At 41.3% G+C, this 20315-nt stretch overlaps 1 protein-coding gene across 3 annotated transcripts in view; it reads right to left on the bottom strand.

The window, feature by feature from the left end:
* The window catches only part of RGL1 (ral guanine nucleotide dissociation stimulator like 1), a 256134-nt gene that overhangs the window by 37240 nt on the left and 198579 nt on the right, over window positions 1-20315 (bottom strand). For all 3 annotated transcript variants that reach the window (XM_055319220.1, XM_055319218.1, XM_055319219.1), the window contains 4 exons: window positions 8887-9071; window positions 5193-5317; window positions 3599-3814; window positions 8-111 (listed from right to left, as the gene is read on the bottom strand). In XM_055319220.1, coding sequence (XP_055175195.1) covers window positions 8-111; window positions 3599-3814; window positions 5193-5317; window positions 8887-9071 — 630 coding nt within the window. The remainder of the gene's footprint in view (window positions 1-7; window positions 112-3598; window positions 3815-5192; window positions 5318-8886; window positions 9072-20315) is intronic.

The raw sequence follows: 20315 nt of genomic DNA on the forward strand, positions 1-20315 counted from the left end.
AACTTACTTCGGGACGGCAGCCCACGTCTTTTTTAACCTATAGATGGAATTGGACTGTAGTGCAGAAATGATGGCCCTCAAGGAGGAAAAATTCTTCAGGATTCTACATTCCTGTATGGAAAGTGATTAAAACATAAAAGGCCTTTAAATATCAATAATACAGTGAGTTGGTGGTTTCCTGTTTTAGAGGTATCACAGCTGCTATGAATTCTTACCACTAAATAGGCAGCTGTATAAATACCGAACATCAAAAAGTGGCTCCTTACTCCCACCCCAGTCACCGAAACACTTTATAGGTTTTGGCACCGTATGCTTGTTTTTCTCCCTTTAATATATTTTTTGCGTTGTTGTTACAGTTTTATGGTTTCCAGCTTTCCTAGTAAAAACACGAATGGAGGTGAGTCTGCAGTGCTGTGCTACGGAAATAAGCTTTCTTCACACAGATGCCCTAAAAACACACATGACAGCTCACTATATCCTTTAGACCCACAAAAGGAGCCAGGCAGCAGCCATTGTGAGGTCAGATGGTATCGAACATCTCATGGCCATCCCTTGCCCAGAGAGGTGTATATAACTTGGCAATAAAAATTCACCGCAAGATGAACTTTGGCTTTTATGTTCTTAGCCAAGAGGGAATATTTTTATACACATTCATTTGGTTTCAAATTGGCCTGTGCCACAATCATAAACATTCAGAAACACCTTGGTACTTTGGTGTTTCCAAAATAACTTGGGCTTTTAAAATAAAATTCGCGTTGGCAGCACTTGAAAACAAAATAGAAAGAACAGGAAACATTCTGGATGTCATTTTCTGGGTAAGGAGAAAGGCTCTCTGATCCTGAAATTGAAGCTACCGCACGGAGTCTGCAGCCTCAGCAGCCAGTGACCCTGGAGTCAATGTCCTGCTGAATGAATGGCAGGGACAGCAAAACAGTAAGGGAGAGAGCCCCATTCTTGGCAACATGGGGAGAGTGGGCTATGCCTTATGTCAAAGGAGATGTTTCAATATACAGGCATTTGAGAGTGTAATATATCCACTGTTTCCCATTGAGTACACTATGTGAGCACGGGCTTAGCTTCGTGCAGAACATCTAAAGCAAGAGACCCCGGGGTGGTTGGGCATAAATGCACATTGCTTAGAAGGTCATTTCATGAAGTCATGCTAATCCTGAATAGGAAGGAAAAACAGCATTCTCTAACTTAGCTTGCCAAAAATCTGGCTACTTAAAACTATGCCAAACAAACAAACAAACCTCCAAACATTTTCTTCTTAGAGTTAATGCCAAAGTATTTTACAAAAGTCATGCCCACTCTCTTTAAATGCCTCAATGCCCTCCCCTTATTTGAAAAGAAAGAGCGAGTGAGCGAGGGAGCACTCTGAAACATGGTCAGTCTGGAATCCCAAGCCCACGAGAGCATGGTTCAACAAAGGTTCAGAATTCAAAAGTCATGTTCCAAATATCAAGAAACTTGCAATAAATAAAAGATACTTTATGCAAATTGTAATAGACATATGGAACACATTACTCAGAAAGAGGCTTCAGTTAAGGGTTTAAAGGAGCACAAGAGACATTTGGCCGCATTTCTAGAAAGGGAGGTATCTTCCAGGAGATGCACAAGTAAAATAAAAACATAGCAAGGACAGTCCAAGAAAATACGATCACATTAGGTCACAGATATTTTCTGTGTGTAAATTATTATTATTTTTCAAATATCCTCTTGGTAGAAATTAACTGTGATTAATGCAGGAAAAGTAAAATAAATCTTGGCAGGAAACCACCTATGAGTTTCATTATTAAATTACTCCACACAATTTCAAGGGACACAAAATGCTCAATATTAGGAAATTACATCGCCAAGAGCAAGGACCCCTAGCTTTTAAATACGTGCTATGGACCTTGGAATATTCCCCAAATTGTTCAACTTGTATTTCTTATTATCACATAAATGCACAATTTATATTTAATTTAGACCAAAAGTCATTGTTTGGGTCACACTATCAAACATACAGATGTTGTATTCTTGCTATAGATCTTCTAAGCAGTTGAATGGATTAAAGGATATATAGCATCTGTGGCAAAAAAAAAAAATTTCCTATCATTTTAAGAAGACAGAAATTCCATGCTCTGTTCCACCACTCTATCTATAGAATTTTTTTTGTAGCTCTTTAGAAATAAGCTCAACTCAGAAGAGGAGAAATTTAAGTCATAAGATATTTTTTCCTACTTTTTTTATATACTAAAACATCTGTGGTAATGGACCACCTAAAAACCCCAAATGAGGCAAATTGCCTGGTACAATTATGTTCTTGTTTTTTAATCAAAGACAACAAAAGAGAATGTTACAGAGAGAGAGAGAGAATGAATTCAGGCATTATGCCCTAAACATGAGGGCTTAATGAAAAAAAAATATATATATTAGCATAGAAAGCAAAATGGGTTTTGGTTGAGGGTTGACCCATATAACCTAGAACATGGAATAATAAGATATTTATATAATCCTTATTTTTCAAAGTTGTTGTTAATTACATAGCTTTTGGTGATGTAATTTCTTCTGCCTACCAAAAAACAAAACAAAACAAAAAAATCTTACCCAATCTTCAAATACCAAAAATTCTATCTAGATTCAAAGCTAAATCCAAATGTCTTCCTATCCATGAAAGCTTCCTTGATCCCCCCAAGCCAGAAGTGATTTCTCCTTCGCTATAACTCTAGCTTATGTCATAGAGTCCCACTCTTCTTCTGCCTTGGTTATGATCATTCCAGTATTTCTTAGCTTCCTTGTTTGACTACAGGCTCCTGTAAGACCAGATTAATTGAACTTATCCTAATGATGTCCCCAAAGTACATAAAACTATAGCTCACGTGCATTCAAGAGCTCATGAAATATCTGGTGGCCAAGAGACTGAATACTGTGCACCTTTTCTGGATCATGAAGATATTGACAAGCCAAGGTCATAGAGTATATAAGCAGCTGAGCCAAGAGACTAGACTGACACTCACCAGAATGTGATTCAGCCTTGGAATAAACTCTTTCCCTCCAACTTCAGATAGAAAGTCCTTTGGAAAGCCCCAGATCAATGTAAAATCTGTGCATCTCAGTCCTTTAGCAAAGAGATTCAGGATTCTGAGACAGCACCAGCTCTTTAAATCTGTAGAAGATACAACGCTTCTGGGTGCTGGAAGTGTGCATAGGTAGGTAATCATTCTGTGTGGAAGAGTCTATCTGACACTTAGACAATATATCAAGTTCAATTTACTGAACGTAGGCAGAATTGACACTCAGTTTGTGAATATAAGGGGAAAAGCAGACGCTGTGCTGGAGACACAGCAGTGTGCAGGCCCGTAAGCAGAAAGAAGAAGCATGCAAGGGACCAATTTTCTTTAAAGAGGAAAAAGAAACCCCTAAGTTAAGAGAGGCATTTTTTTTTTCTTACTTTGGAGGAACAACAATAAGAGCAACAAAAAACCCAATGGTGGTTCACATATGATTATTTGATTGCCTTGCCACTGAATGCATAGACCCATTTAAACAGAGAGATGGAGTAGTCTCTACTATCTAGTATAAAAACAATGAATATTTTTAAAAAGACAATTACGTGGGCAATGTTGATCCACTTCTCGATGACTTTGGCTCTCTGCTGAGTTTTGAGTTCTTTGCCCCCCAGTATGGTGCTGACAACACACTTGGTGAGCGTGTTAAACTGAGAGATGGTAGCACGGATTGTAGGAGCCAAATGTTTGTTCTCCTTCTTATCCCTTCGAGACCAAATGCAGCCCAAGCAGTGGTGAGGCACTACTTTCTTGAATAGTTGCTAGAACAAAAGAGAAACGGACTTTAAGGACCACACAGATATTTCATACAGCAAAGCATGTCATCTGGCTCATCTGTGAATTGATATTTTGTAAATGCACAAACAACCCTTTTCTACTTGACTTGCCTCAACCGTGTCTATTTCAATGGACAGGAGTAAATAATTAATATATTAACTGGTCAGAAAAGCCCACATGTTCCTTCTAAATCTGCTGGACTGAACAAATGGAACACAATGGCCAAAAGACAATTTTAAATGACTGACAACATTTTGACTTATATCTCGAAAAACAGGTACAAATCTATAGTAGTGGTTCATATTCATGGTGCATTCTGGGCACTCATGATCATGAACTGTGTACGATGCGTATGGATGCCCAATGACCACCCGACAAGTGACCCAAAGAAGTACAGTGCATGTGACATCGTCATCAATGTTGCTATTTTACATGATTTTAAATGAAAAAAAATAAGCATATAAAGGGAAAACCCATTCAACGTCACAGAGCAAAAGGAAGAAAGGAATTTATAGCCTGTCTGCCTAAAAGTCATCCAATGAAGTTTCCTATCTTTCTTTTATGCTGTCAGTTGTGGAACAAAAACAAAGGCAAATTCGTTGGCCAAATCTGATTCTCATCTGTATGACAACTCGATACAAGACATGTAAGGGTTTGTATGGAAGAGAGAACACCAGGATTTACTTTATGTAGACTCTCTGATTTGCTTCTGATAGTTTGTGTGCTCACTAGATGGAAACTCTGTCACTTTCTCTTCTGTTTTCTTCAAAAGCGGTAAGTGAAGAAGAGCTAAAAGCATCAGGATGATCTATAATGGCCCTCTTTTCTTTAACTGGTGTTTACCAGCTACCATTGCACTATGACATGTGACTAATCAAATTTGTATGGCTAACAAACATATTCAAACTTTAAAAGCATGGGAGCACACGTAGGAATGAACTGGCAGATAGAGTCACGTGTGGATTCAGCGATCTTATTTTATCCTAATTTATACTTTGACCGCTTTACAATCCTCCAAATAAACAGTTCAGATCTTGAAATATTTATGAGTCTAGAGGGAGAGAAAAACCCACGGAACAGGGTCGATTTTGTTTCACGAGAATTAGAATTCTTACTTCCCTCCGTGTATCGAGTGCCAAGTAAAAAAGCACCTTCCCCCAGAATTGCAAGGAGAGCTTAGGCCTGAATTATTCAGATGATTGATTCAAGTCACATCTTCTCTCTGCATTTACAGGCACAGCCTCTCTCAAGGATTAGAAAAGACTTAAATCACATTACCCCACTGCCCTCCCCAGGCCACCGGTATGGTCAGTCCCCACATTTTAAGTAGAAGCACATCTCAGGCACAGAAAGAATACATACTGCGTCCATATAGGTCAGCTGCTCCGCCACGAGATCTTCTGGGAAGCACGTGAATTCTGCAGGCCCTCCACCTTCCAGTTCCTCTTCCTCTTCCAGGCTGAAGAAGATGGTGTTCGGAAACCCATCTGCTCACAGAAGGGGAAAAAAAAATGAGTACTTTGGTGCCAGTGTTTATGACCTTGTTAGTAGAGTCAAAGTGAACTTCTTTCATTGAGATAGAAGATGGCGAATCCTTCTAAAAATCCATGGGAAGAAATGATTAGCACAATTAATCTGAGGGAAATGGAGCTCTGCTTCATCTCTGTTTGGAGATTCTTTATTGAGTTCAGAGGACTCATGTTACCCTTTGATAAACCAGATTCTTAGGCCAGGGACAGAGATGGATTAGGCAAAGTCAGGCTACATTCTGGGGGTTTCTCTCATCTTGGGCTCCCCTCCTACCTCTGCTTGGTGTAAAGACTAATCAAGGCACTTCCTAAGCCCCAATGATGCAATTTTTAATGACTGGCCATTTATAACCAGAAACCTGGAAGGAATGGGAATGAAACCAGGCCAGGCTTTGGGGAAGTAGAATGCACCCTCTGGGTGTCAGGAGTGCTGATGAAGTCCTCAGAATTCTAAGAAAGTCCTTGAAATTCTCAAGATGTTTGGGGCAGCTTTCAGTTTCCCACCTCAAGTTAAGTATGGGTGAAGCAGAAGAGCCTGAAGCTAAATTCACCTGAGCCTTATTATAGATAAGCTCCTCCATTAGCAAATCACACAGGGCAGAGACTGAAGAAGTGAGAAAAAAAGATCACTTAATAACCATCTGGATTTCAACCCAAAAGCTGAAGGACTCAGCACACGAAACAGGAACTCCAGACTCCATTCTGAAAGATGGTAGAATGGATGAAATTGCATTTGCACCCCAGCCTTCCTCCCCTGGAACCTTTCCTGATTCTTGGGGTTCCAACCTCATCCCCCAACCTCATCCCCTTCACACTCCCTGCTCTCCTGTCAAATCTGTTCTCAAAAAAACAAACAAACAAACAAACAAACAAAAAAACCCAACATGTAGTTGCATTCAGTTACATCTTAGTGGAAACTTAAATCAGTGTTGTTACTACAGAATGTTTACATTTTAAGCTTTTTCTTTTTCTTTGTAAAAACTTTTATGCATCTTGGGTCAAGTTGGGGTGGTCCTTTCTTAGTTCTCCAGGAGAAAGGGGTGCGGAGAGTGGACCCTATGTCACTCCCCCTATCACAGCACCACGTGAGTACATGCCAACTCCAGTGTGGGGCATGTGGTTTAAGGACGGCCCCGACACAGCCCCCCTTCCCCACCCACATGGCAAGTTGAAGGTACTGATGCCAATGGGCTTGGGTTATGACTGCAGAAGGCAGGAAGGAAACACTGTCCACCTCCGGAGTCTGAAACACAAACCAGCGTGAGCTAAAACCCTATGACTTCACCACTCTGCCTTCACACAGCTCTGAGGGTACTCTCCAATTCAATGGAGGAATGAGAAATTTAAAATCCCAAACAAAAGTTCAGAATGGGCGTCCCATCCCTCTTGCTAGCTACTATACCAATGTATCCCAGTGGCTCTGGAATGCAGAAGGTGACCTACTTCAGCTACAGAGGAAGTGTGGTAAGTTTGGATCCTCTCTTTCACTCAACACACACTCACAGAGACCCATATGTGCCTTGGATGTTGCTGTGGGTGAAGATGACGTGGTCCTTTCTCTCTGGGGCCGAAGCCATGCCTTCGCTGTTTCTGCTTTTGGCTCTCTTCCAGAAGTAAGAAAGTAAAAAACTCAGAAGCGAAATTTTACTGTTGGAAAACAATGTAGGAGAACTTTTGCTTTTGCCAGCATGAAATTGGGCAAGATACGCCCAGGTGAACCAAGCTCCTAAAAACTCCTTTTCCATAACGACCATAACTCTGTTCTTAATAAACAGAGAGCTTAGAGCTTTCTTGATTAAAATTTTCCAAACTCAGAAAAAATTCATTTTCGAGCCTGGCCTAAAAGCCTTTCCAAAGTCAGGCAATCTCCCTCTCCCCAGCCTCGGCCTGCCAAATGAGCTCTGCCTTCCAGTCGCTGGGTCGGAAACAATGAACGACTGGTCCCACCGGTTCCCCAATTAGGCCCGGAGCCAGGGGCAGCCCCGGTGGGGAGAGCTGGGCTCTCACACAGCATTTTCCACTCCGGCTCAAAGACAGGCGGGGAGGCCCTGAAGGGAGTGCAGGTCCCGCAGCTGGAGGAGTGGCCCTGGGATTCCAGCATTCCCGGCAGCTGAAGTCATCTGAGATATACAGTACTTGGCAGTCGGCTTCTCGGGATGCGATTGCATTTCCCCCCTGCTCTGATCCCCCAAACGTAAAACAATTCCACAGGTACTGTCTGGAATGCAGGCTTATTTTCTTTGGCACTGATGCAGCCTCTCTTATCGATGGCGAGGAACCACTTCCTTTCCCTCACTGAGGAAATCAGGCATCACTTCAGGGAAAGGCCTGTCAAAAGCTCCAAGTGGGTCAGCCACCATGGCAACCATCATCCAGCAGGCCAGCGAGGGGATGGAGCAGCAGGCTGAAAGCCTGTCCTAACCTCTCTCGGGCTTTCTTCAAAGATAATTCCACGTGGCCCATGACCTGTAGTGATAGCCCTTCCTTTGGCCTTGAAAACAGGCAGTCTGTTCCTCCAATAGGAAAAAACAGCCACAGAAACTTCCTCTGATGAGGCCGTCAGCCATGCTCAATGGCAGTGATGTCTTCTTGCTTGATAAACACCTTTTCAGGGCTTTTTGAGCTTTTCTGAGGGCAGGGGCACAACTGGATTTAATTCTTTGCTGCTGAACAGGGGTGGTCGTGATGGGTTTCCATAAATTAGAGGAGCCAGGAGACAGATAATAAAAAGCAAAGTCGAGTTCAGCATGGGACATGTTGGCAAGAGAAAGCAAAAGATCCTCTTTATGGTATTAGAAGAAACCCCAGGAAATCACTTCGATTCTCAGAGCCAGTTTCCTCTTCTATGAAATGAGAGCATCAGACTAGGTGGTCCTGAAAATCTTCTTGGCTCTAAAAGTCTGAGGCTCTGTAATTAGCACTTTGATAAACTTCAGAATTTTTACCCACCACCAGTCCCCCAGCAGTCTGTCTCTCTGAGACAAACCGAAGTCATTCATCAAGTATAGAAAGAACATTCTAGTGGCTCAGTCGGTTAAGCTTCTGACTCTTGGTCTTGGCTTAGGTGGTGATCTCTGGGTTTGAAATCGAGCCCCACATTGGGCTCTGCACTCAGTGAGGAGTCTGCCTGAGAGTTTCTTTCCCTCTCCTTCTCCTCCCAACATCCTCTCTCTTTTAAAGAGAAATTTTTAAAAATGTTTTATTTATAAATAAATAAATCTTTTATTTTTTAAAAAAGATTTTATTTATTTATTCATGAGAGACACACAGAGAGGCAGAGACATAGGCAGAGGGAGAAGCAGGCTCTCTGGGGAGCCCAATGTGGGACTCCATCCCAGGACCCTAGGATCACGACCTGAGCCAAAGGCAGACACTGAGCTACTGAGCCACCCAGGTGCCCCAGTAAATACATCTTTTAAAAAATAAATCTTGAGAAAAAAAAAAAAAACATAGGGAAAACATATCCTCAACATGGAATTTACAGAATCAGAATCTAGCTTGTTTTCGGAACTTAAGCAAGTACTCACTGTCAGTTTCCACTTCTTGCTTGTGAAACTGCTCAAGTAGATTTTGTGCTCTTCTCTCTGGATCAGAGCCTGGCATCATCCGTTTGAGATAATCCAGCAGTTTCTGTAAGCAAGGGAAGTGAGGGGGCTCTCGGAAGTCCTCTGCGCACTGGTCAAGCCAGGCCCTCAGGATGGAGGCGATGGCACTGAGGAAGAGAAAGGGAGAGTTTCTGCACCAACTGGCTATGGAGACTCAGAAAAAGCCCTGGACAGCATAGCCTCACCCAGGAATACCCCCTGAGACTTGGGGTCAACAGAGAACTCATCAAAAGTTCCTGGAAATGTCAATGAGGTGAAAGCACTTGAAAACAAGCTGGTTACATTTTATGGTTTTAAGCGGTGGTTGTAGAGCAACAGGGAGACTGGTAAGTTCCAAAAAAGAAAAAGGACCATAAACTTTGGAAAAACCTGCACAGGGAAGGGGGAAAAAAAAAAAAGACACTTGGAAGATTTAGTGAGTCCTGAAGCAACTTCAAAGCAATCTGTGCACAAGTGAGATTATGTGTTTCCAATTCTGGATTTACTCAAGTCAGAGACCACAAAGTCAACCGACTCACACTGTAGGAAGTCACTGACAGTAGGCCGGAGATTTGTCTCATGATGGGAAGTGCCTCCGTTTGGAAAAGCAAAAAGCATTAATTTAATTTTACAAAGATTCCCGGGGTTTCAACCTAAGTACCAAAAAAACGTCCTCCCCAAATTAACCTTTTGCTTCTGAAATAACAAGAGGAGAATATGTGGGGAAAACAGTACCTATCAGAGAGGCGGGCCTTTGAAAGGTAAGGGAAAAAACGCAGAGATGCAAAGCCACTGTGAAGGTGATTTCCTCCGCTGGCTCAGCAGAGTCTGTGCTGGGTGAGACAAGAGCCAGGGCACAAGGAGACAGGGCCATCATGTATGCGCAGCTTCCCCCAACCATGCTACTAACAACACAGTTGTGCTGTCTTTGGACCACAAGGTGATATTGTCCACTGATGTGGACCTGAAGACCGGGCTTTCAGAGGTCTAAATTCCACAATCCCAGTTTCCTACCATGGAGCCACACTACGATCCAGGCATAATGTACAACTAAAACCAATTCAACACTTCACTTCTGGAAGTAAAGTGTAAACAGAAGAAAGATAAATTTACTGTTTTCACAGCTATGGATATCGTTGCTTTACTAATGAGGACATGAAGGTATCTGGAACTATAATATTCACACGTGTACATTGGAAGTAGGTGATGTAAAATCATCAAATAAATGTTGAAATTTAAAACCACAGAAATCATTAAAATATGCTCTTACTCTTTAGTCCAATTAAATAAAAAGCCAAACAAAATTTTCATTCCCTTCCAAAAAGTTTGAAGAAATTAATATGGGCTCTGGGATTAGATAAAAACCTAAATAAAATGAAATTAATGGGCTTCTAGTCAGTGGGCCTTTGATCCTTGGTTTGCCTGTTGTATCATCTGGTATGTATCAATGCTTGTGTCCCTCCCCGCCATTCTTAGGTTGAAACCCTCATCCCACTCCCCCAAATTGATGGACTTCTACTTTTTGGGAACCCACACAAAGCATTCATTATTTCTCTTTTCTTCCCAAAAAACAGATGTCATGAATCAAAGAAGAAAATGAAGTGGCATTTGGATACCTCATTTTTATAAGGAAACAGGACTTTTCCTATGAATAATTTCTCTTCTTCCGGGCAAGCACTGTGCCCAGAACTGAGGTAGGCAAACAGGTGGGTTAATAGCCTGAACACAGGAAAACCTGACATCTGCATAATTCAGATCTGTTCTTACATACATTTTTGTACTTCTCAAAAGAAGAGTGAATTGATTTAATGAGTGTAACTACTCATTTAAGAGTTAATATTTCAATGAGACGATACTCCTCCAATAATACTGATGGAAAAACAGACATGGAGGGATGGTAATGCACATTAACCAATAAAAGTAAAAAGGAGCATCCACCTAACAACAAGACCAGCAACACAATGGCCCTAATGACTCCTTGGTTTCATAACTTAAAAGAAAATGCAAGCAGAAATCTAGAATCACAGTTAAAAGACAGATAGTAAAAGATATTAATATATCATTGCCTGCTTGGCCTCTCATAATTGTTAGTTTTAAAATTATAATACCGATTATTTATTGCAAAAGAGTAAATATTACAAATGTATATAAACTAAAACAGCAAAATACCTACAATCCCTTTCATTCTAATCCAATTTCCATGACTACCTATTAACAGTTTGGAGTATATCCTTCTAGACTTTTCAATGGATATGTATATATACTTAAATAGATATACTATGTATACATAAGCCAATATGTATTTTTTTCCCCACTGAATAGTGTGAAACAGACACCTCTTCATTCACTACCTTGAGATCTACCTTACTGTTTCCCAGAGTTACATATTCTATTCCGCTGCACGGACATAGCATAATTAACGTAAGCATTCTTCTACTAGTTGCAAATATTCAAGTTATTTTCATGTTCTTACAACCGCAAACAACTACAAAATGTGTATCCTCGTTCAAATCTCTGGGTATTTATGTGCTTCTATACGACACATTATTTAGAGTTTACTGTCACAGAAAGTTGCGTGCGGCCTTGGAAGGTCTAGGGGAGTTCTGAAGAGAGACTTGAGTCCAGATTGAATGCAGACTTGAGTCCATTTTGTCCTCCTCAGTCTGATGTTTTTAACTAGCTCTGGTAATCTATTCGTTCTACCCTTTGTCACAGCGCCCTTCCCACAGCTTAGCCTAAGAGGACTTTTGAAAGCTCACTACAAACCCAGACACTGACTTGGCTAGAAAAAGCATTTTCACAGAAAAGAGGAATGAAAGGGGGCGGAGAGGAAGAAGGAAGGGAAGAAGGAAAGAAACACACAAACAGCCTAATACAACACGAGGCAGACCCCTGCCCTCCTATCAGCAGGGTGGTTATCAGCATGCCAGGAAGGGAGGTTTTCTGGAAAGGCCTGGACACGTGCCCAAAGCTCACAGTAGCTTTATGTTTACCAGTCCTGGGAAGAAACTTCCCGTTCTTGATAGACTATAAAGCAGATAAAATGTGAAACATTGAAGATTTCAAAAAAGAAAGCAACATCACAAAAGCATGGCAGCCACTGGGATTGCTGGCCAATGCCTTTTCCATCCTACCTTTCATGGCTCCATTCCTAAGATCTAATTCCATACCAACCAGAGCTAGTTGTTTAGGAGAATGTAAAGAACATCCATACTGCAGGGAAACCTGGTTTAAAATCACAAACTTACCAGAAAGGTGTGACTGTTAAGCTGGGGAAGCTACTTGGCTCTGGGATTCCCATCCCAGCTGTCCTGCCTATGAACAAAGGGAGCTGGCCAGGTCACTCAACTCCATCGGCTCCTACCAAGAGAAGATGTAGAAATACCTGCCTGCATCTCTCTGACGCTGTCCAGTGCCTTCACACAACAGAATGGCAATAAGGACATTTCAAGGTACCTAAAGAGAAACCTAACTGTTGGCAATCTTAAAACTACTTGCCATAAGTCACAGAAGGGACTGAAATAGGTGAAAGGGCTCCATGAAAATCAATCCGCACTCATGGAAATCACTCAGAGACTCCTCTACCTACACAACAGAAAGGATGACATGGAATCCAAACCATGGCACAACACGTGTGGCTCTGGACCTGCTGTAGGAAGACAGTCATTGTGAACAGATCCCACACACGCACACCCCACCTAAGGCATCCTCCTTGGGACAGATCAATTCAGGGGCATCAGACTCTATGCAAACTGCAAGACATGCTTCTTGAACGACCTGTGAGGATCGAAGAAGTACTTTCCGAGACCAAGGGGAAAGACCATGATTGTGACATAATTGAAACTCAGCAAGGAGGAAAAGCAGTACATGACTTCCTTTTCCAGGGTGATCTTCTATGAGCTACAGAGCAAAACCCCTCAGTCCCAAGTAAGCATGCTGGGTAGGAGGAGAGGGGGGAGGGGGCAGGGTGGCAGGGGCAGGAGCCCAAACTGACAGCCAAGGGGACAAGCAGGATTGCTCTTTCCACCTCAGGCATTCCTGGCAACTCCTTCCAACTGACCACAATGGCCCGTAAGGGACAGGAAGCCATGCTCAGACGTCAATGTGTGCAACTGACGGACACAGCTTCTGAGGTTTTTACTTCTAAGGAAACAGACCCATGGGGAGAATGAATTCACTAATTACACTAACACCATTTGAGTGCCCTTGGTTGTCTGTAGTCACAAAAACTACGGGGATCCCTGGGTGGTGCAGCGGTTTGGCGCCTGCCTTTGGCCCAGGGCACGATCCTGGAGACCCGGGATCGAATCCCACGTTGGGCTCCCGGTGCATGGAGCCTGCTTCTCCCTCTGCCTGTGTCTCTGCCTCTCTCTCTCTATCATAAATAAATAAAAATTAAAAAAAAATTAAAAAAAAAAACTACGTATGTGACTAATGTCACAACAGGGATCCTGAGAAGGACTTAGGAAATGATGTGCATTCGAGATCTTAGGCGTAGGGAAGAGTTAGTGGGGAGAAGACTCTGGGGCAAGAGCATGAGCAGCGATCCTGAGGTGAGAGAGGGCAAGACACTTTGAAGGGATGTACAGGAGACGTGTTTAAAGAACAGGAAGACAGGGGAGGAATGCAGCACAGTGAGATTTGCTATACTCATCTGATTTCTTAGCCAAACAGAAATCACACTTAATAATACACCTGCTTGGAAAACACTAGACAGATGCCTTCACTGAGAGGTACAAGGAAACAGTACAGAACTGAGAGCCGCCGTGGGGAACTTCAGGTATGCAGCGCAAAGTAAGAGGACTGCCCCGAGGTGAGCATCTAGGCTGCCAGTATGTTCAAACCACAGATTTTTAAATACATACAGGGATTTGAATGCATAGGTACTAAATTATATTAAAATCCCATTGATAGTAAAATATTCAACAATTGGTAAAAGGCTTAATAAGACATTTTCAAAATATGAAGTCATTTCTCTCATGATGTGTAACCTCCAAGCCAAGAAATAGGATTATCATGACAGAAAGAAGAACGCTGTCCATTTAGAGCTCTTTTCTCTCCCCAGAAATCTGAGATAATAATTTATTGTTACTTAATAAGGCATGGAACCATTTTGTCAAAAGCAGCAAAATGGTTTTTTTCTGTTAGGATAGTCTCCAAAAACTGGATCTTTTCCTACTATAGATAAAGAAAAGATAAGAAAATCTATGTGGAGGGTGGGCCTTTGAATCAATGCGGCAGGTGACACTGCACACCTCAAGGGTGGGAACAAATGCAGCTTGCTTTTCAAGAAAAGGAAGCCAAGTGACCTTACCATTGATTCTGAGCTAGACCTCTCTCCACCTTGTTCTCCTAGTCACAGAGTTTTCCTCTTCTGAGAAGCCTGTCTCTGAGACCCCTGGCAAGATAGTCTCTCTGACAGGAACAAACAAAAGAAGGTACGGAGAATTTGTTTCCTTTCTTTTTCCCCCTGAAAAATCCTGGAAAAAATGGGAACATGACTATCTGGACTTGTCAAGGTCATCTCACAATGCTCTCCTGTACAATTTCCATTGTGTATTTTGGTGCAGAGGCTGAGCAGGGATTAGAACTCTGGGAGGGAAAGTGAAAGAGGGATTAGGAGAGGTTCAGGGAAATAAATGCAAAGAGGGCCCAGGGTCAGAGTTAAGCAGCAGGCAAGTACAGGGCACAGAAGCCAGCGAGGGGCCAGGAGGCAGTTAAAGACAAAAATGTCCAAGGCCAGAACGAGGAGGAGGAGGAACAGGAGGAAAGGAAGACTGTGATAGAGGGGACACACAGAAATTCAGAGTAAATATGGGTGGGTAAGGGCCCAGAGTAGGAGATGAGCCCAAAACCAATTACCCAAAGTCAAGAGCACTTACACACCTGTCCTAAACTAGATGTGCAGGTCCCAGCATCTGGCGGCAAATTTACAGAAACTGAAGAGAATTATTGTGCATAGACCTAACCCCGTGTCACCAAACCTTACTCAGTGTGTCAGTGTCTGCACTCCATTAGAAAAGGAAAAAAACTAAGAGAGCTCTGAAATGTCTGCTTTTTCATGAGCAGCACAGCCAATGTGGCTAAACAGTCTCTGGAGGGCCTAGCTGGGGCCCTGGGTCTGTGGCTCACTAGCTGCAAGCTAACCTCTTTATGCCTCAGCTTCCTCACCTATAAAATGGGTACAGTAATCAATGCCCCCTCGTAGGACTGTGAGGCTAAGAGATAATACATGCAAAGTATTTAAAATAGTTCCTAAGATATAGTGAGTGCTCAAAAAATACTAGCTATTTTTTATTATTTTAAAACAGAAGAATGGCCATCTATAAGACTAAGGACAAAAGGCAAAAGGAACTACACATAAGCATCATACTCTAGTTGATAGTTTCCCACAGGGTATGAGTTGACAACTCTGACATTGCCATACATGTACCCTGGAACTAAAACAAGTCAGTGAACGTGTAGTAGATGGTAGAAGCCACTTTTCTCTACAAATAGGAATTTACAAATAGGCAACGGGAGAAGGCTAGAATGATCTATGTGATAATGGATTAGAATTTACAAATAGGCAACGGGAATTTACAAATAGGCAACGGGAGCAGGCTAGAACGATCTATGTGATAATGGATTAGAGTTGGAGACATTGGTAAGAACTCATGTTTAACATAATATAGATGCAGATGGTTATACATAAATATTCCTAGATGTGTGTATTCACATAACTAGTGTAAACATAAATCTTATAGCCCTATTAGCTGAGAAGGCTAAAAAGTGAGTAGTAGTGAGTAGAAATAGTGAGCAGTAGTGAGTACACCTAGCACCCAGATCCTGGTTTCTGATACCAGTCTGCAATGAAAAGAACCAGATCTCCTTGAAGAAGAGGAGATGGCCAATGCCCAAAACTGGAATAATCTGAGTAACAAATAAACTAGCACTGTATTATAGCCCAAAGCAAAAAAAATAAAAAATAAAAAATAAAAAAATAAATTACCCACCAAGTCTATACTGAAAAAAATGATTAAATAAATTAATAAATAGGGGAAACAAATGTCCCAAGAAGTAGTTTTCCAAATATATTGATTAGATACTTTAACCTAACAGAGGGGGAGCATGACTCCTCACTCTTTAATTGGGGATTATGCACTGTGACTTCCTTCCAAACAATATGGTATGGGAAGATGTTTTCCATGGAGAAATCTGAAAACTACTACTACAGCTAGGTGGTCAAGGCCAACAACAGTCATACATCATGTTGATCATAGGTATCCTTGATACCATGTGAGAAGAGCAGCATTTTACCTCTCTAGTATTATTCTCAAAAACTTGTAGGTTCAGTCTAATTATGAGAAAAATATCAGTCTAGTAATGAGAAAAATTCCAATAGATGAGTTATCCTACAATATACCTGACCTCAAAACCATTAAGGTCACTGGAACACAGAAAAGTTCGAGAAACTCACAGCCAAGAAGAACGTAGGTTGATATGACAAACTAAATATAATATGGTATCCTCAATGGGATCCTGGAACAGGAAAAGGACATGAAAAGTGATGAAAAAGGTGAAAAGTAGGGAGATCTGAATAAACTATGGACTTCGGTTAACAATGTGTCATACTGGTTCATTAATTATACCAAATATACTATAGTCACATAAAAGCAGTAAGGGAATCCGTGAGGGAGGTAAATGGGAACTCTCCTGTACTATCTGTTCAATTTTGACATAAATCTAAAACTTGTGAAAAGCAGCTTAATTTTATGAAGAAAAGCATGAACAGGAGGGTCTGACCTCCATTCTTATGAGAAATCATCTCATTTTTATCACAGGGAAAGAAGAAGAGGCCACCAAGTATAGAGGGCAAGGCCTGGGTTTAGAGCTCAGCTTTCCTCTATCCCGCATGTGACCTTGGACATACTCCTTAACTTCTCTATGTCTCAGACCCTTTATCTGGAAGAGAGGAGTAATACCATAGAGTTATTATGGGAATAATAAAAGGATATCCAGTACTTAAGACAGGGACCATTCCTACCAAGCATCAATGCATTCTAGCTATTGCTATTAGAAAGGGACGCTGCCACTCTCAACAAAATTATTTCTCAGGGACCTCTGTAGCTCCATATTTTCTGATTCCTCACAGTCAGAGGCAGGCATTTTGAGGTTATAAATGGCCCTCTAATGAAAAAATTGCTGAGGCCTTCTACATTTTCCACCATTAGGATGGAGTAAGTTGGTAAGGACACATGCGATAAGGCCCCAAGAAGAGGAAGCAGGCACTCAGATCGATGGGCCTGACTAATCTGATCTTCCTTCTTCTTTCCTCACATTCTGAAACCCATCTCCTTCCCCAGGAAACAAGCCTAACTTCTCCATTTCTAACAGCTGTCTGGGGACCTGGCTCGTGATGTCCATTCAGTAATAAGGCCAGGCAAGACAACATAGGGCAAAGTAAATAATCCCAAATTAAAAGATGCCAGGATGCTAACAAGCTAAAATAATGTCATGACAGTGATAATATACCTCAGCTCTTCATGTACTTCTGGCGGCAACTGGATTACTATAACCTAGGCATATGTGGGCTGGGAAACCACCTGAGATCCCCATACCCTTCTGAAATGGCAAGTCCAAGAGTAAAATGGTGAGAAGCCCGGGTCCTGGACCTGAGTTCAAATACCAGAGCTTGCTTAACCAGCTGCTTGATGTTAGTCAAAGTATGTAACTTTTCTGGAGCTTTCATTTACATGCCTATAAAATGAGGAAAACATCTCACAGCAAATCTGTGATAGTAAAAGGAGACACAAAGCACTTAGCAGAAGGCCTCACACTAGTAAGCACTCCACAAATTGCAGACAGGGGCGGTGGCCAGGGTGGTGCTGGTGGTATCATCACTGGCATCATCTGCAAGGCTACAGGGTCAATCGAGTGACAGCGTCTGGTCGGGGATGCCTGTTTGCCGCTCCCTAACACTTCAAGAACCACATGAGATTCTTAGGGGACTGATTTTTCTTCCTTCTGAACCACTGATCATTGGCATTGTTTTACTCCTCCTTAATTTTTAGAAAACTGATTTCTGCTTGGCAATCTACTCTCTTCCCTTAAAGGCACAATTCTGATTCAAGATTCTGATGACTTTTAAGACTATAATTTCTACTTTTCTTTGTCTAGTATGGATGTTTTAAAAATACCTGGCTCTCTTGTGTAGCATATTCTCCATTTCTTCTTTCATTCTGCTTTTACTTTTTTTTTAATTTTTTAAAAATTTTTATTTATTTATGATAGTCACAGAGAGAGAAAGAGAGAGAGGCAGAGACATAGGCAGATGGAGAAGCAGGCTCCATGCACCAGGAGCCCGATGTGGGATTCGATCCCGGGTCTCCAGGATCGCGCCCTGGGCCAAAGGCAGGCGCCAAACCGCTGCGCCACCCAGGGATCCCCTGCTTTTACTTTTTAAAAATATTCCTTTCACATATAGCCTTTCATTCTTTTAAATTTCAAGTTTTAAAACTTATTTTTTGCTCTGTTCTTTACCCTATTTTTCTTTGCCCTATTTTTGTTGAAATAGCCAGATTAATTTCCACTGCTTTCTTAGGGTATTTGGGTTTGTTGGAATGAATATTGATTGCAAACTCTCTGGGAAGATTTTTTCAGTACTTTCCACTGTAAAGTTTCTCAGGCATTAAGGAATCATAGCCAGACTTCTTTAATCCACGTCCCTTTTCTTTAAAGTGGTTTCAATGCCTTGGATTTACTACTATTTGTATGATTCTTTACCGGTGACTCTAAAATCTAGTGCCACTATTTACAGCTTCTGGGAAAAGATTACAAAAACAACATTCATATTGTCTGAATGTGCAGAGATGAAAGCAGAATGATTTCACCAGTTTAAAGCACTGCTGTGGTATAAAAGTTTGAGAAAACAAAACACAGCACTCCAGAAGGGAAGTGAAGAGAATCAATAAAAGAAAAGGAAACAGAACTATTTTGACATTACAATAGTCATTAATGGAAAGAAATTAAAAAGTGCCATTTCCTGACGAGTCTTAAAGCTCTTTAAATAAGGTGTATAAGATAGATATGATAGAGATAATAGATAGATAGATAGATAGATAGATAGAGATAGTATTCTAATTTCAGAGAATGCAGATTCATGGCATCAAGTTTCTGCACGGTTAATATCCCTTCTTTATATTCTCTTCACTTCTGAATTCAATGATTATAATAAATCTGCACTAGGGAAAGTTTCCTTTTCCATCTGGTTCTGATTTTATTATTCTAAACGGACAGCATTTTATCATGTAAAAATGTCAGCAGGAAGGACGAAAAGGGCATAGGTAGAATGAATATGGGCAGAGATGTTTTCTCCTATCACAGGAAGTGAGTTTCCTGATTTCCAAATAGTGGCAAGTCTAGGGATTGTAGAAATAAACCTGGTATGCCTTATTATATACAACAGCCTAGCGCTAACATCAGAAATCGCTATGTGGCAGATTCCAACATCTAGAAGCCTTGGAAGCTGAATTCCTTGCAACCGAAGGAATTCTTGTTTTGGCTAGATGACTTTAAAGATCCCTGAATATTGCACAAAGCCTGAACCAGGAACACTCAGGGCTGGAATTACAAGTGGGAGTCACAGCACAATCTGATAGTTTTTGAAATTCATGAAGAACACTAGTCAGTTGTGGTTCAAGACACCAGAAACCAATCTTTCATCTCAACTGTTCCATCTGTACTTCCTCATTTTCTTTCTTCTAAGTTCTTTTATCCTCTGAAAGGTTGATTAGATCCATATTTAGAAATACAAGGAAGGCTGTTATCTTGGAATTTGGAACCCTATATGAAATGTTAGCCTTGCTTTATGCTTTACATTAAAAACTGAAAAACCAAACAAGAGTTGAGGATTTTTCTGTTCGAGGTTAAGCCCAGCAGTGATTCCCCACCCACACCACACCCTATCTGCGAAACTGAAGGCATCTGTCCTAAAACAGGATGTTTACTCCTTAATAGTTACTGAATTCTTGCTGTTTCCCACCTGAAATCACAAGAAGACAGATTCACAGCAAAGGAGAACAATGGGCACTTTGCCCCCCTCTCTTCTCCTCATCTCTGTACTGAGAATCACAATGAGCAGCTGTGATGTCACGACTAATAACAGGCAAATCAAAGAAGATGTCTGCTTTGTTTTCCTGTTTTATCGAAACTGGTTGCACAGCCTCTCTGATCAAAGAAAAGCAGTCAAGGGTACCTCTCAAAAATTCAGTGTAATATTTGGGCCATATCTTGGTTTCTGATATTCACTTTCATTTTTGAAAATATGAAGAGAAAACTAAAAAATCTTATCCCAGAGGTCATTATACATGAAAGGAACCCAGAGATCCTAC

This window comes from Nyctereutes procyonoides, unplaced genomic scaffold, assembly GCF_905146905.1.
Source record: "Nyctereutes procyonoides isolate TBG_1078 unplaced genomic scaffold, NYPRO_anot_genome, whole genome shotgun sequence".
Lineage (NCBI taxonomy): Eukaryota > Metazoa > Chordata > Mammalia > Carnivora > Canidae > Nyctereutes > Nyctereutes procyonoides.